The sequence below is a fragment of the Eschrichtius robustus genome, chromosome 18, assembly GCF_028021215.1.
Source record: "Eschrichtius robustus isolate mEscRob2 chromosome 18, mEscRob2.pri, whole genome shotgun sequence".
NCBI lineage: Eukaryota > Metazoa > Chordata > Mammalia > Artiodactyla > Eschrichtiidae > Eschrichtius > Eschrichtius robustus.
Window position 1 is genome coordinate 78,388,943 of NC_090841.1, and position 12,879 is coordinate 78,401,821.

The 12,879-nt window shown below is 39.6% G+C and overlaps 1 protein-coding gene across 1 annotated transcript in view; it reads left to right on the forward strand.

Annotated features, from left to right (window-relative positions):
• The window catches only part of MYO16 (myosin XVI), a 406,857-nt gene that overhangs the window by 40,988 nt on the left and 352,990 nt on the right, over window positions 1–12,879 (forward strand). The window contains exon 3 of the mRNA XM_068526630.1: window positions 8,683–8,826. Within this exon, the coding sequence (XP_068382731.1) occupies window positions 8,683–8,826 (144 nt within the window). The remainder of the gene's footprint in view (window positions 1–8,682; window positions 8,827–12,879) is intronic.

Here is a 12,879-nt window from a genome sequence, read left to right on the forward strand (position 1 = left end):
AAGAGAAGTATGGCCACTTCTTCATATATTGGATTGGCCAAAAAGTTCGTTTGGGCTTTCTCTGTAACATCTTACGGAAAAACCCAAACGAACTTTTTGGCCAACCCAGTATATGATGTATCCAACTTTAATGAGCACCTAAAACTCAGTTTTCCCAATCAGTAGAGCAGCGGTTGCTTTCTTCACCTTAAATACAGCCAGAATGCTGCCGTCCATCTTCACCTGGACAAACCACCCTCCCTCTTCCCTGGGCCAGCAGCTTCTTCCCTCACCTCCCTGGCCCCGTCCCCGACCCTACAGTCTGTTTCTCCCACAGCAACCAGATCGTGTCACTCCGTCAAATTGCCCCAGGAACTTCCCTTCCCACTCAGGGAAAACTCCGGAGTCTTGCTACGGCCACGTGGAATGTGCCCACACCTTTGTGCCCTCATCTCCAGGGACCCCCCTCCTGCTCTAGCTGGTCCTTTAATGTGCCCACCATGCCCCTGCCCACGTGCTTTCACCATTATTTCCACTGGAACATTCCCCTGCCGAAATCCGCATAGCTCACTCCCCCACTTGCTTCGCCTCTCTGCTCAAAAATCATCTAACAGAACAACCTTCCGGGGCTTGTCCCAAAGGATATAGCAGTCCATTCCCACCACCCCACAATCAATCAGCTCAACTTTTATGCGGTTGTTTGTTTCATTCCTTGTAACACGGTTGCCACCAAACAGATCATAGGCTCAAGTGATTATGTTCTGTTTCCCAGACTGTCAGCTCCAGGAGGGCTAGGACTTGGCCTCTTTCATCACTGTTATATCTGCAGCACTTGGGGAAGTGCCTGGCACTTAGTAGGTGCTCAGTAGATTTGTCTGGTAGGCACATTAGCCCATTAACTACTTAATTAATTAATATATAATGCTGTGATAGATATTAGGGGTGCAAAGATGCAAAACACAGTCTAATAGAGTTTAGTTTTCTGAGGGAGAAAGAAAAATAAACCATGGATTACAGCAGACCTGGAAGCAGGATAAGCGGGTGATAGAGAAAGAGGAAAATGACGAGACCACTTGGCCACCTTCGGAGGTAGTTCTGAAGCCTTTTCTCACCCTCCTGATCAGACTGAATTACTCATGTATCCAAGGTCTCATGACGCATGATCCTTGCTTCTGCTTTCGATCTTGTCACAATGGATTGTAATTAATGGAGGATGTGCCCTTTTTCTCTGCTGCTAGACTGAATTTTCAGCAACTGTGATGTCTTAGATACTTTTATATCCTTAGCATGTGATACATGGTAGATACTCAACACATCATATATGAATAAATGAATGAATGAATGGATAGATGAACTGTATATAAGGATCTTTTTGGCTAATGAGAAGGTCCAGGTAACCGAGTCTAAAGGCAGTAGAGTCAGAAGAAAGAAGAAATGAGAAGGTGAAGGTGATGAGGTGGATGGGAAACGCTGCATTAGCTCTGGGTCCAGTGCAAACACACTGCATTTTTATACTGTTAGACTTTGTTTGTGAGACTAAGATAAAGCGGCTTTGAAACCAGAATACATGTAAGTAAACCTCCTGACGGCTGCAGGAATGTGGGCTCAGCGCTGAGCCTCCTTTTCCTTGGGTTACTGAGTAAATAAAAACAAATGAAAAATTGCAGTTTGCCAGAGAGACAAAATTACAGGGTTTCAAACTTGCTTAGGTACTTAAAAAGGCAATTTCGCCCTCGAATGTGTAAAGTGTGAGTAGCTCTGTGCTCAGCCCACCTCTTGGGCATCCTGCAGTATGAAGCCTGATGCTTTATCAGCGCCGAAGCTCTAATTATATAACGTTAGAGCAACGTCTTTGAGAAAATGGCATCGTTTGCTCATGCAGGGCATCAGGAATAAGCTGTGGAAGTTGTTGAGTTTCCCCAGAGTTTCGCTTGTTTAACTCAATTATTATTCACCGAGCACCTGACTGTAAGTGGGGATTTGGGGAACAGTAACTTTTAGGTTGGAGATTAATAATTCCCTCTGTGTTAAAGGTAGACAGTTGACACACAGGTTTTAATATTTTTTCATCATATACAATCTTTAGTTTTATCATCTTTTAAATAAACTTTCAACAGTAAGTCTGAATTTGCATGTTTATCTACTCTTCATTCAATAACTTATGAATCAGGTGTATCGCAAGTATCAGGTACCATTAGAGGGGAAATAATGGCGGCAAGTAACAATATCTGCACCCTAAGATTTTAGTCTCTGTGAGGGCAATATAGAAAAAACTCAGCTGTAACTCTTTGGAAGAAACAATGCTATGTATGGAGTTGAAAACAGCATCACATGGAACTTTGCTAAAATGCTGTCCAGAGTTTTACGTTATGACCTTTCATACATAAGCTATGAAGAAGGAGCTCCTGGTTGTAAGGAAACCCTCTTGCATGGAGTATGCAATGCAAGTTCTTTTGATTCTGTGCTGTGACAGCAGGAGACCATAGTGAAGCTTAAGTGAAATACATTAGAAATAAGAAAATCTTCTTTCTTTTACCTGGTGAATTCTCATTTTAACATAAAGGCAGGCATTTAAGCAGTGGAGTTCCACGTCGCTGATGAAAACAAGCTGCAATGGATGTGCAAATATGCCCAAGACATTTGGTAAATGTCAAAAGCAGATTAGAGAATAGTGTATATGTTACACTCAAGACAGGTAGACATGGTGACAGGGGGGAGGGCAGAGAATCTTCTCAACAGCTGCGAAAATCTTGAAGAACAGACAAGGAATTTTTAACAGTGACTCAGGTTGGGGAGGAGACAAGATCTCGTTTTTTACTCTTTTACATATTGCTTGAATGTTTTAAATAATAAGCATGTATGTTTCACATAATGAAAGAAATTACGCTGTCGTGGGCCCGGGGTTCAATCCCTGGTCGGGGAACTAAGATCCCACGAGTCATGTGGCATGGCCAAAAAAAGATGAAAATAAATAAAGCAAATTAATACAAAATACTTCTTAGAACTATGTTTTTATTAGAAGCTTAAATTCTAAAAGTTTCAATCACTATTCTATTCTTACAAGAATATCTGGGTCTCTGAATCGGGCTGTTCTTTGGGCTTTCTTCTAAGTTTCTCTAAAGTCTCAGGAGCTGTAAGAAGCAGAGATAATTAGCAGTTTACTACAGCAACAGCAGTTCAATGGCTTCATATCTTTAAAATCAAGCAGAAAATATTATGCTATGAAAAGAAGCAGAATATTAGGACTCTGGAGACAATGTTTAAAGGAATATCTTACTTTAGAAACTACCGAACAAAAAGAGTCCCTACGTGGAACTTATCCATACTTTGCCCTGCTTGCCAGAGCATCTGGGCATTGATCATGTAACTCCTTTGCTTTCCCAGGAAAGAAAGGGTAAAGGCTGCAGGGGTACCTTCTAGCAAAAAAATGAATCCTACCAGAAGACAACATGCCCTCTTCAGGGGATTTTCCTGGGGAGTTCCCTGGGGGTGGTGGAATTGGGGAGAACATCCATACAGGACAGTGCAACAGAAAGCAGAGAGGCAAACGAAGAGGCAAGATGGAAGTGAAAGGACGATGTCACTGAGAGAAAGAGAGCTGGGCCATTCTGATGTCTGGTGAGACTGCAGGATGCTGTGAAGTCCTGGGAACGGGAAGTAGAGTTGCCATCGGCTGTGAACAATGAATGGCCCCTTTACGTTTTTTCAAGGATGTGATTTAAGAGTCAAATTCCCGACTGCGCTTTGCTTTTTAAAATCCCACATCTCTTTGGTCCATGAGAATCATGGCATCATAACTGGAAAGTCTGAGTCCAAGATGTAGATCAGTATCCAGCTGGATCCTGGATGAAAATCATACCTTTGTTCTGCAAACTCTGGGTGCATTTTTATTGTGATGGCCCATGTGCATGACCTAGGGGGTGAAAAAGCAACGGAGGAGCAAGTTGTGGAGATCTTTGGAAGGCCGTCAGAAACTGAAGGGAGTGACTTTTCCATTTTGAGTAAATAGATCACACGGAACTGGTTCATTCAACGTCAATTATAAAAAACAAAAATTCCCAAGTGAAGTTACTGGTGAGATTTTTGTTTTGTTCTGTTTTGTTTTTATCTGTGCAACAATGGAATTCTATTTGTAAAGAATCAGAACCCTTTCTTACAGGGTGAAGGCAATTAGGCACAGACTTCCTGGGACTGTGCTCCCCTCCAACTAAATTTTCAATCAACCAGCATTGAAACCACTAGTGTGGATCTTTCTAGGAGAATTGGAGTGTCGCATCCTGAAAGGTTCTCCCTTAGGGAAGTCTGAAACTCCCCCACTCAGAAAGGCCTTCCTTGAGCAAACGGTTCCAATCATTTAATTGACTCTCTAGACATGCCAGATTTCAGGTAATCCCACGAATGACTATTTTCATCCCTCCTCAGTGTTTTTTAGACCGTTTCCTACTCTGGGCTGCTCCTCTAAGGTGGCTCCATGGCTCACTGGACTTCCGCATCTTATCTCTCTTTTGGCTGCCTCTTTTGACTGCCCCCTTGAATGTGAGCTGTTGATTAGGGAGGACATCTAGTTCATAATACCAACCCTCTGGCTTGGCGTATGGTGGGGATGTGGCAGGTCCTCAGTGGATATGTATTTAATCAGTGGATTATGAATGTCTCAACCCCTGCCCCTTAACCCTCGTGTTCCCATACTTAATTGTCCAGTTCTTACCAGGTAGTTGGGGACCCTCTGCTGTGACTCTGTAGAATGCTCTGTACACCCTCAATCTCATTGAACTGTACCGTCTATTTCTCAAGGGTGATTCCCATGTCATGGTCCTTTACGTATACATTGCCAAGCACAGTGCCTGGAATACAGCATTGCCTAATAAAATCTTGGCGATTCACAGCGAAGCAAACCAGTGCTGCAGCTGAAGGAGCAGAGTTTACGTTCACTGAAAAGGATAACAGTGTTATTAGGAGTTTAAAATTTCAGGATGTGCATCAGGGGTACATCTGAACCTCTTTAGCAACGACCTGTTCCATAATTAGAGTCTGGTTCAATTGGCCGGAAGCTGTGCTGTTTGGAATGCCGGTAGAAATAATAACTGTACTTCAACGCAGAGTATTCTGGATAGTTTATCTATGGCAAGGTAATCTGGAGTATAAATATTTACCAGAGAGAAGATACATGAAAAGCAAAAATGATAAGAAGTATATTCAAGATGACACTGTAATGAATATGATCCTTCAATGTCATATAGTGGCAGAGAAATGGGAGTGACTTTGCAGAGATCCAAGCACTGGCTGAAAAGGACAGCCTATGGGATTGACACTGAATGCACAGGACCATATGGAAGTTCCAGAGTGATGTCAAAAATTTTGGAAATTGCAACAGATTTGAATTTGTTTTGCTACTGATATGAATTTCTACCTCTCTGCCTCTCTGTATCTCTCTTTCTCCCCTCTCTCTGTCTCTGTTTCTTTCTCTCTGTCTCTGCCTCTCTCTGATTGTAGAAATGTTTTTGAACCACTAAGAACCCATAAACACAGGACAAGAAAATGGAACTTGACTAATCCAAATTGACTGTGTAAGCCCTGTTGCTTCCTCCCCCCAGAGCTGCCAGGCAGTGCAGAAGTACATAGTTTTTAATATTAGAACGATGCCTGGCACATGGTATCCACTCAATAAATGAATCTGCATCAAATTGGTTGTTGGCCTGATACCTCTTTGCTGGTCTCCTCTGTCCCAATGGCTTTGTAATCAACACACAGGAGGGAAAATAGATACTGAAAATAGATAATCATCGAGAAAACTTATGTTACAGTAGATCTGACTCCAGTTAAAAAAAAAAAACTGGCAAAAGATAACTTACATTTGTGAACCATAGGATTTGGTGTGTGAACACAGTGTATATCGAATTTTTGATTTTCTGAGGGTAGATTTCAGGGTCGTTCAGGACATGCTGCTCCTTAGCCAACCAGAACTAAAACATATAAAATACCCCTTATGATACGGTGGAGGGAAAAGACAACACATTTGAAGTTTAAAATTGTCTTCGTTTGTGATTCGGTTTCTATAGTTTTCAGAGTCTTTGGGGCTGAATCAGTAATTCACATTGTAGTGGGTTTTTGTACGTTGAGAGATATCACCTTTGTTTACAAACTTAAAAATGAGTGAAAGGATGCATTGCCAGAGAAATTGTGAACTACTGAGCTGGTGTTGAAAGTGTAAGTGGTCACTTTCTAACCCTGGTTAATTCCATGAACGTCTCAGAGGAAGGAGCTATCGGCCGTGTTGTTTTCTAAGTGTACCCTAAGAGGCAGAATGGAATATTCTGGTCACAGATTGGGACTGCAGAATTTAATATTTCAGCATGGAGCTAATCTTGGTCATGAGGAATGGGCAACTAAAGTACAATGCAGGTGAAGATTCCTGAGTACTGGAAGGAAGACATTTTAAACTCTCGTATAGGGTGGGTGACCCAAGGTACTTGATGCCTCATTGTTTGGTGGTGCTCAAAAGTGGAGCAAAGACCGTGGTCATGGTTCCTAAGCCTTTGATGAAGGCTTGGACCAGGTTGGGGGAAGAGCATTGTATGTAAGGACAGAGTGAATCTTAGAAAGAAGCACATGAAGGTGAACATGCAGTGATTCTAGAAGAATCAATGATAAGCTGAGAAAATAACCCAGCTTCTTCAGGGTCCTAGGAAAGAATAACTTTACCTGCACAGGGGAAGGCTCCAGGAGAGATGGTGTTTCCAGAGAGATAGATTTCTTTCATTTAGGTTCTCTGGAAATTTCCAGATGAGGAACGTTTACTTGAAATGGACTGTTCCAGAGGTCCAGTGGAAGGAAGAGTGTGTGGACATCAGGCGCCTGGGAGGCAGGTTGGTCAAGGGGCTTCAAAATTCAGGGCAGGCTTCAAGGCGTGTGCCTTGTACTTAGAAGGGCCCAAGCTTGCTTTCATGCTCTGCTGTCACCATCTTTAAATTCTTAGGAATATTTGAATAAAGGGCCCTGTATTTTCATTTTGCATAAATTATGTAGCTAGTCCTGCTTGGCACTTCAAGAAGGAGATGATGGTGACAGGAGGAGCTGGGGACTTGTCTCCAGGTGGAAATAACTGATGTTGTCTGAGTTCTGTTGAGGGTGACAGAGCGGGGCCTCAGCCATTCTTACGGTTCCATAAAGTGTCCCCAGAAATTGCTAAACATGGTGAAAAACTACCTGAATTGGGAAGAAGGTTTGCTAGCTTGATGAAAATTCTTTCTAGGGAGAATGAAGTTTACTATATAGCAATAATATTGTAAGAACATTGTACCAGGAATATTCAGCCATCATCATCTTTGCAGACAAGTGTGATTAGAAGGTACTTATTGCTGTCAAATTATTATTCATGATCCTCTGAAATGTGAATCTAAAACTTACGTCACTTGAGAGGGCGGGTGTCACTTTAAACACGGTATCTAATTAACTGTGTTTTGGTAAAAGACTGAAAGCTAAACCTTAGGTATCTTTGAATCATCAATGTGGATTTCTGACGTGCAGGTTGAGGACATCTTGACAGGCACAGAAGGACGAGGTCACATCCGGTTTGATTATGCAGGGAGCTATCAAAACGAAAAAGAGAGAAGAATAGGAATTACTTGCATATGAATTTCCTAAAAGAAATTGGGTCCAGGCCCCAAATTCTAAAATGGGTGTATTAGCTTTTATTCTCTGGTCCTCACCTTATCAGTCTTTGTACCCAAACCTGCAGTGAGTGTGGATGATGGGGTCATGGTTCACATAATCGGGCCCTGATGGTAGGGACCATTTGTTATTGCTACACATGACGTGGAACATCAGATACACAAATATCTTAGTTCAAAACTGAAACTAATCCTTCAAAGTTCATGTGTTTGCCATTGCCCCAAGTGCTTCCATGTGTCCCAAAAATGGCACCCCTCAGATCTTCTTCCATATGGACTGTGCACCATGATTTTGCATTGTCCTTTTTGTACGTTCTTGAGAGTACCAGAGAATGAAGAAAGAGATGGAGATTCTTCAATGACTGTGTTATAATTGTGAACCACAACTCATGTATCTTGTTTTAAGTTGAAGTACAGTTGATGTACAATATTATATAAGTTATAGGTGTGCAGTATAGTGATGCATAGTTTTTAAAGGTTATACTCCCTTTATAGTTATTATAAAATATTGACAAAGTTCAAATCTTTTGCCTACTTTTAAAAATTGGGCTGTTTTCTGATTACTAATTATAAAGGCAATTAAATAATAACAAAAACATACATGTATCTCTGTAGTACCCATTTCCTGTGCTGTCAGTCTGAGGGGTTATCAGTCAGTTTGAAGTTTACCCACAACTCACTGAGGCTCCGTTCATTTATTTCGTCATTTTTCTCTTTGTGTTTCATTTTGTATAATTTATATTACTGCCTTCAAATGACTAATCTTGTCTTCTATAATATCTAGTCTATTTTTCTTTCCACTGTCCATGGATTCAATTTTCCTTTCAGTCTTACATATACTTCTTTCCTTGTAGGTTAGTTAGGGAACATGAATACATTCTTCCCCAGTTTAGCTCCACCTCCCAAGTTCCAAAATTGGCATTGAAGTTGTCTACCTATGGAAAGGAAATTTGGATTAGGTTTATTCCAAATAAACCTATCGTAGTTTGTTATCATAGTATACTTTCTTTTATTTCTTTTTTTCTTTTTTCAGTGTGCCCGGTATGATAATGTCTTCATTGCAGAGATCCTGATTGACAGAGGGGCCAATGTCAACCACCAGGACGAAGATTTTTGGACACCAATGCACATTGCCTGTGCATGTGATAACCCTGATGTTGTCCTACTGCTTGTATTAGTAAGTAAAGCAATTCAGTTTATTACCATTTGAAGATTTGATGGCATATAAAAGTCTGCATATTTAACCAATAATACTTCACAATATGTAATACTTCAGGTGAGAAAAAAAATGTGTGTATATGTCATCACTTATTTGCCTGGAATTACAAGATAATTAGAGACTAAGGTTGTGGGTCACCACATAGTTCATAAAACAAATTGTGTAGATGTCACACCAAGCTCTATTCCTCTTGCCTTTTTTTTGGAAATTATATGCCTTGATACCTTGCAAGTCAGTGCTAACTAAAATGGTTTGATAATTGTTGTTTTGTCTTTCAATTCATTCTCCTAATTTTTAGCCAAACTAGGTATATGATAGTAAGGCCATGTGGCTTATATTGAATCTTCTTCTCTTGTTTAAATCTAGCAAAGAAGTGTCTACAACTTTTGTTTACATGAAAGTGAAAGCTCTAAGTATAAAAATCACTGGAGTTATTTGTTGTCATTGTCTTGAGTTATAACTTAGACCCTGACATGGGTCCTCACACATACTATAATTATTTTAGAATTGGGATTCTTTCTGATTAGTTTATCTCTAACAAAGATTTTAAGAAATTATGCAGGATTTTTTAGAAAGCATACTAGAATATAAGAGTAAGAATGAATGATTTGCTTTTTTTCCCTTTATTAATAAAAATTGCATAATTCCTTGATGATTTTCTATTATGTGCCTGGCTTTTCACATGAGCCCTCAAAATTTCACATACAAGCAAATTGGTGCTCAAAGATATTAAGCAACTTGCCATAGGTCAAAAAACAAACTATATCTCTGGACTTAAGGTCATTGTCCAAAGTCTGTCCTTTCTCCCCAGGGTCATGCTGCCTGTCTTAACAAATTACCACATACTTGATAGCTAAATACAAGAGAACTTTATTCTCTCACATCTTGGAGGCCAGGAATCTGAAATCAAGGTGTTGGCAAAGCTGTATGCCCTCTGTCAGCTCTAGGGAAGAATTCTCCCTTGTTTCTTTCTAGCTCCTATGGGTCCCTTGCAGTCCTTGGTGGTCCTTGGTTACAGGTGCATCACTCCAGTCTTTGCCTCCATCATCATGTGACCCTCTTCCCTGTGTCTCTGTGTCCAAATACCCATCTCTTTTCTTTATAAATGCACCAGTCATAGGGTTCAGGGTCCACCTTAACTCAATACCACCTTATCTTACCTTGATCTGCAAAGACCTTATTTCCATAGAAGATCACTCACAGATAGTAGCCTTAGGACTTGAACATATCTTTTTTTAAAAAACACAATCCCACTACACTGCTTTCTTCTCCCTTTTTAAAATCCTAAGCAGAAGCCGTTTAGGATGAAGACTATGAATGGAGATTTCCTTAATCTTGTAAGAGGTTTAATTTGGCCTAGTTTAGTCTAATTTGCCCCTCAAGAATTTGTAAACTTTTTTTGTTTTTATAGTAGAAGTGTATATCACTGGAAATGTGTTCCTTTCAAATCCTGGAAGATGGCAGCTATAATGAATAAATAAGGAAAGATAAAGGAAATAAAGACGATTTAGCTTGGAATAGAGTCATTTGGGGAGATAGTACTCTACAGGAAAACACGTGAAAAAGTACTTAACTCATTTATAAGAACAAATCTTCACTTTATAGAAACTGAGCCTAAGAGGAATTAAACTAACAAGTCAGCACAAAGGCAGTGAGATCTACTTAGTATTTGCTTAGTATTAAAGGAAAATCTAAAACATATCTCAGAAGGGAACTATATGGTCTTTTGAGTGATACCATGAAATCATCAACTGTGAACTCTTTGGAATTCTCAGAACTCATAGAACACCAGGCTAGATTTTTTAAGAAATGGCTTGGTCTGTAGTAGTTGTTTGAAACTTTTTTTTGGATAGTTCAACCACTGGATGTCTTGGGTGAAGTTGGGCTATAATTATATGAGAATGAGATAGAAAAGTTAGATTCATAGCTTTTGTGGTTTTCCTATGTTTTAATTTTTTTTTCCTGAATATTAGTTGAGAGATTCAGAATATTAGTTGAGAGTCACTTTTTCAAGGCCTGTCTCCATTTATTTTCTCTAAGTAATTATGATTAGTTACACCAAACCTTTGCCAAATTAGGCTTTCTATTTTCATTTCATTCATGCAATTCTCAGGAACCAATATTCATGTGACTGAGCTTGAATTCTTAAAATCCTTCTTCCATTTCCTCAATGTACACTGCTGGATGAAGACTTCGCCTTCTTGAGTTCAGAGAGTTTGTCAGCCCTTAATTTCACTGCCAACCAAGATTTCCTTCCTTCATTATAGAATATCTGTTTCTTATTTCTGATGGAACAGAGTAAGAGGATCTACCTTCTTTGTGGAGTCTGCCCTGAGTCCTGGTCTAGGCATCTCATAGGATTCTTACAATTTAATATCACAGGGACAGCCAAGAGAAGGGCTCAGTACATGGCAGGGTTGTGATTTCAAGGTGCAGAAGCTATGACTACTTGCAGATGACTCCCCTTCAGCATATAGGGACAGTTGCTGGGAGTAGCATGGGTATCAGAAATACCACTGATAGACTAGAAGTAGCAAATAACTTGGACCACCCAGAGGGCAGGAATGAAGCATGTTTATAACCAGAGCTGGGATTAGGGCAGCCCATGAGGACTGGTACCTGGGATGTCAATATATAAGGTACACTATAATTATAGAAATAAGTTAGACATACAGTGGCAAATTACTTAGGTCTTCCTTGTGGCTCTTTGCATAACTGAGGAAATATACATGTGCCTTGTTCCTGTTGAGGTTAAACAGTGTCTTCCAAGGAAAGTCAATAAGCACTGGCACCAGTCCCATTTCCCCAAACAGATGCTTAGAAAAATAACAACAATTTGAAGAAGTACTAAATCATTGTCCTGAATGGGGACACCCTCATGTCATTGTCAGACTCAATGATAGCTCCATTTTGATGAGGTGGGTTCTCTACACTCCTTTTTTTGTACTTTTATTGTATTCCCCTATTCTTTGGCATTTCCCCCCAGTTGCTGCTAGGATCATCAGCATATTGCCTGAGCTCCTTTTTCTTTCACCTTATCGTGTATGTTGTGCTTGTTTAAATACGATTTACTTTTCCCTTTGTTCTCGTGTGACACGGTTTCTGTAACTCCTGTTTGTTCCCCTGGCAATAACTCAATTTTATTAATGGCCAGTTGCCTTTATAATAAATATTTCTTCTGCCTAGAACAATTTGATTTATATTCATTAATTCTTTATCTAGCTTATATCAGTGGTGTTCATTAGGGAGCTCTAAGTTAGGCATTAACTAAATTATTAGCTTCCAGCAAGTCCCAGAAGTAACTAGCTGGTGCATACATGGCTATTTGTTAAAACAGTGCCAGCACTTTATAGAGACTCAATGTATATATATCAATACTTGCTGAATACATACACAAATGACTGGAAGAATGGCAGGCCAATTTTTGGAAGTCAGCCTGAATTTAATATTGCCATTATTAACTCATGTTATATCTAAAAAAAACCTGTCTTATAGCCACATTCATCTCCTTACATATTCTAGAATTCTTCATCCTACTCATTCTACACTTGTATTTAGAAGTGCTTGCTTCAGCACACATGATCTCAATGTCAGATGATATTGCTTTTCTTTACCAGGCAGAATTGAGAGCTAGAAACTGGATTTACTTCATGTATAAACATAGAATTAAATCTATAATTGTCAGGTTATTAACATTTTCATGGTCTGCAATGCCTTATTTCTCACACCATAGAATAACCCAACCTCATATGTAAAGTTATATATCTGCCCGTTGCTGTTATTCATTTACTGAAGACCATCTTTAATCATTAACTAATATTTATTGATCACCATTTTTAACATAATTCCTACCATCAAGGAAGTTACTGTTTGTTCATTCATTCATTCATTCATTCAGCAAATATTTATTGAGTGACTACTATGTTCTGGGTGCTACACAGTGAATAATAATAAGACATTTTACATTATTTTACATTATAGAACAATGACAAAAACAAACCAAAACAAGTA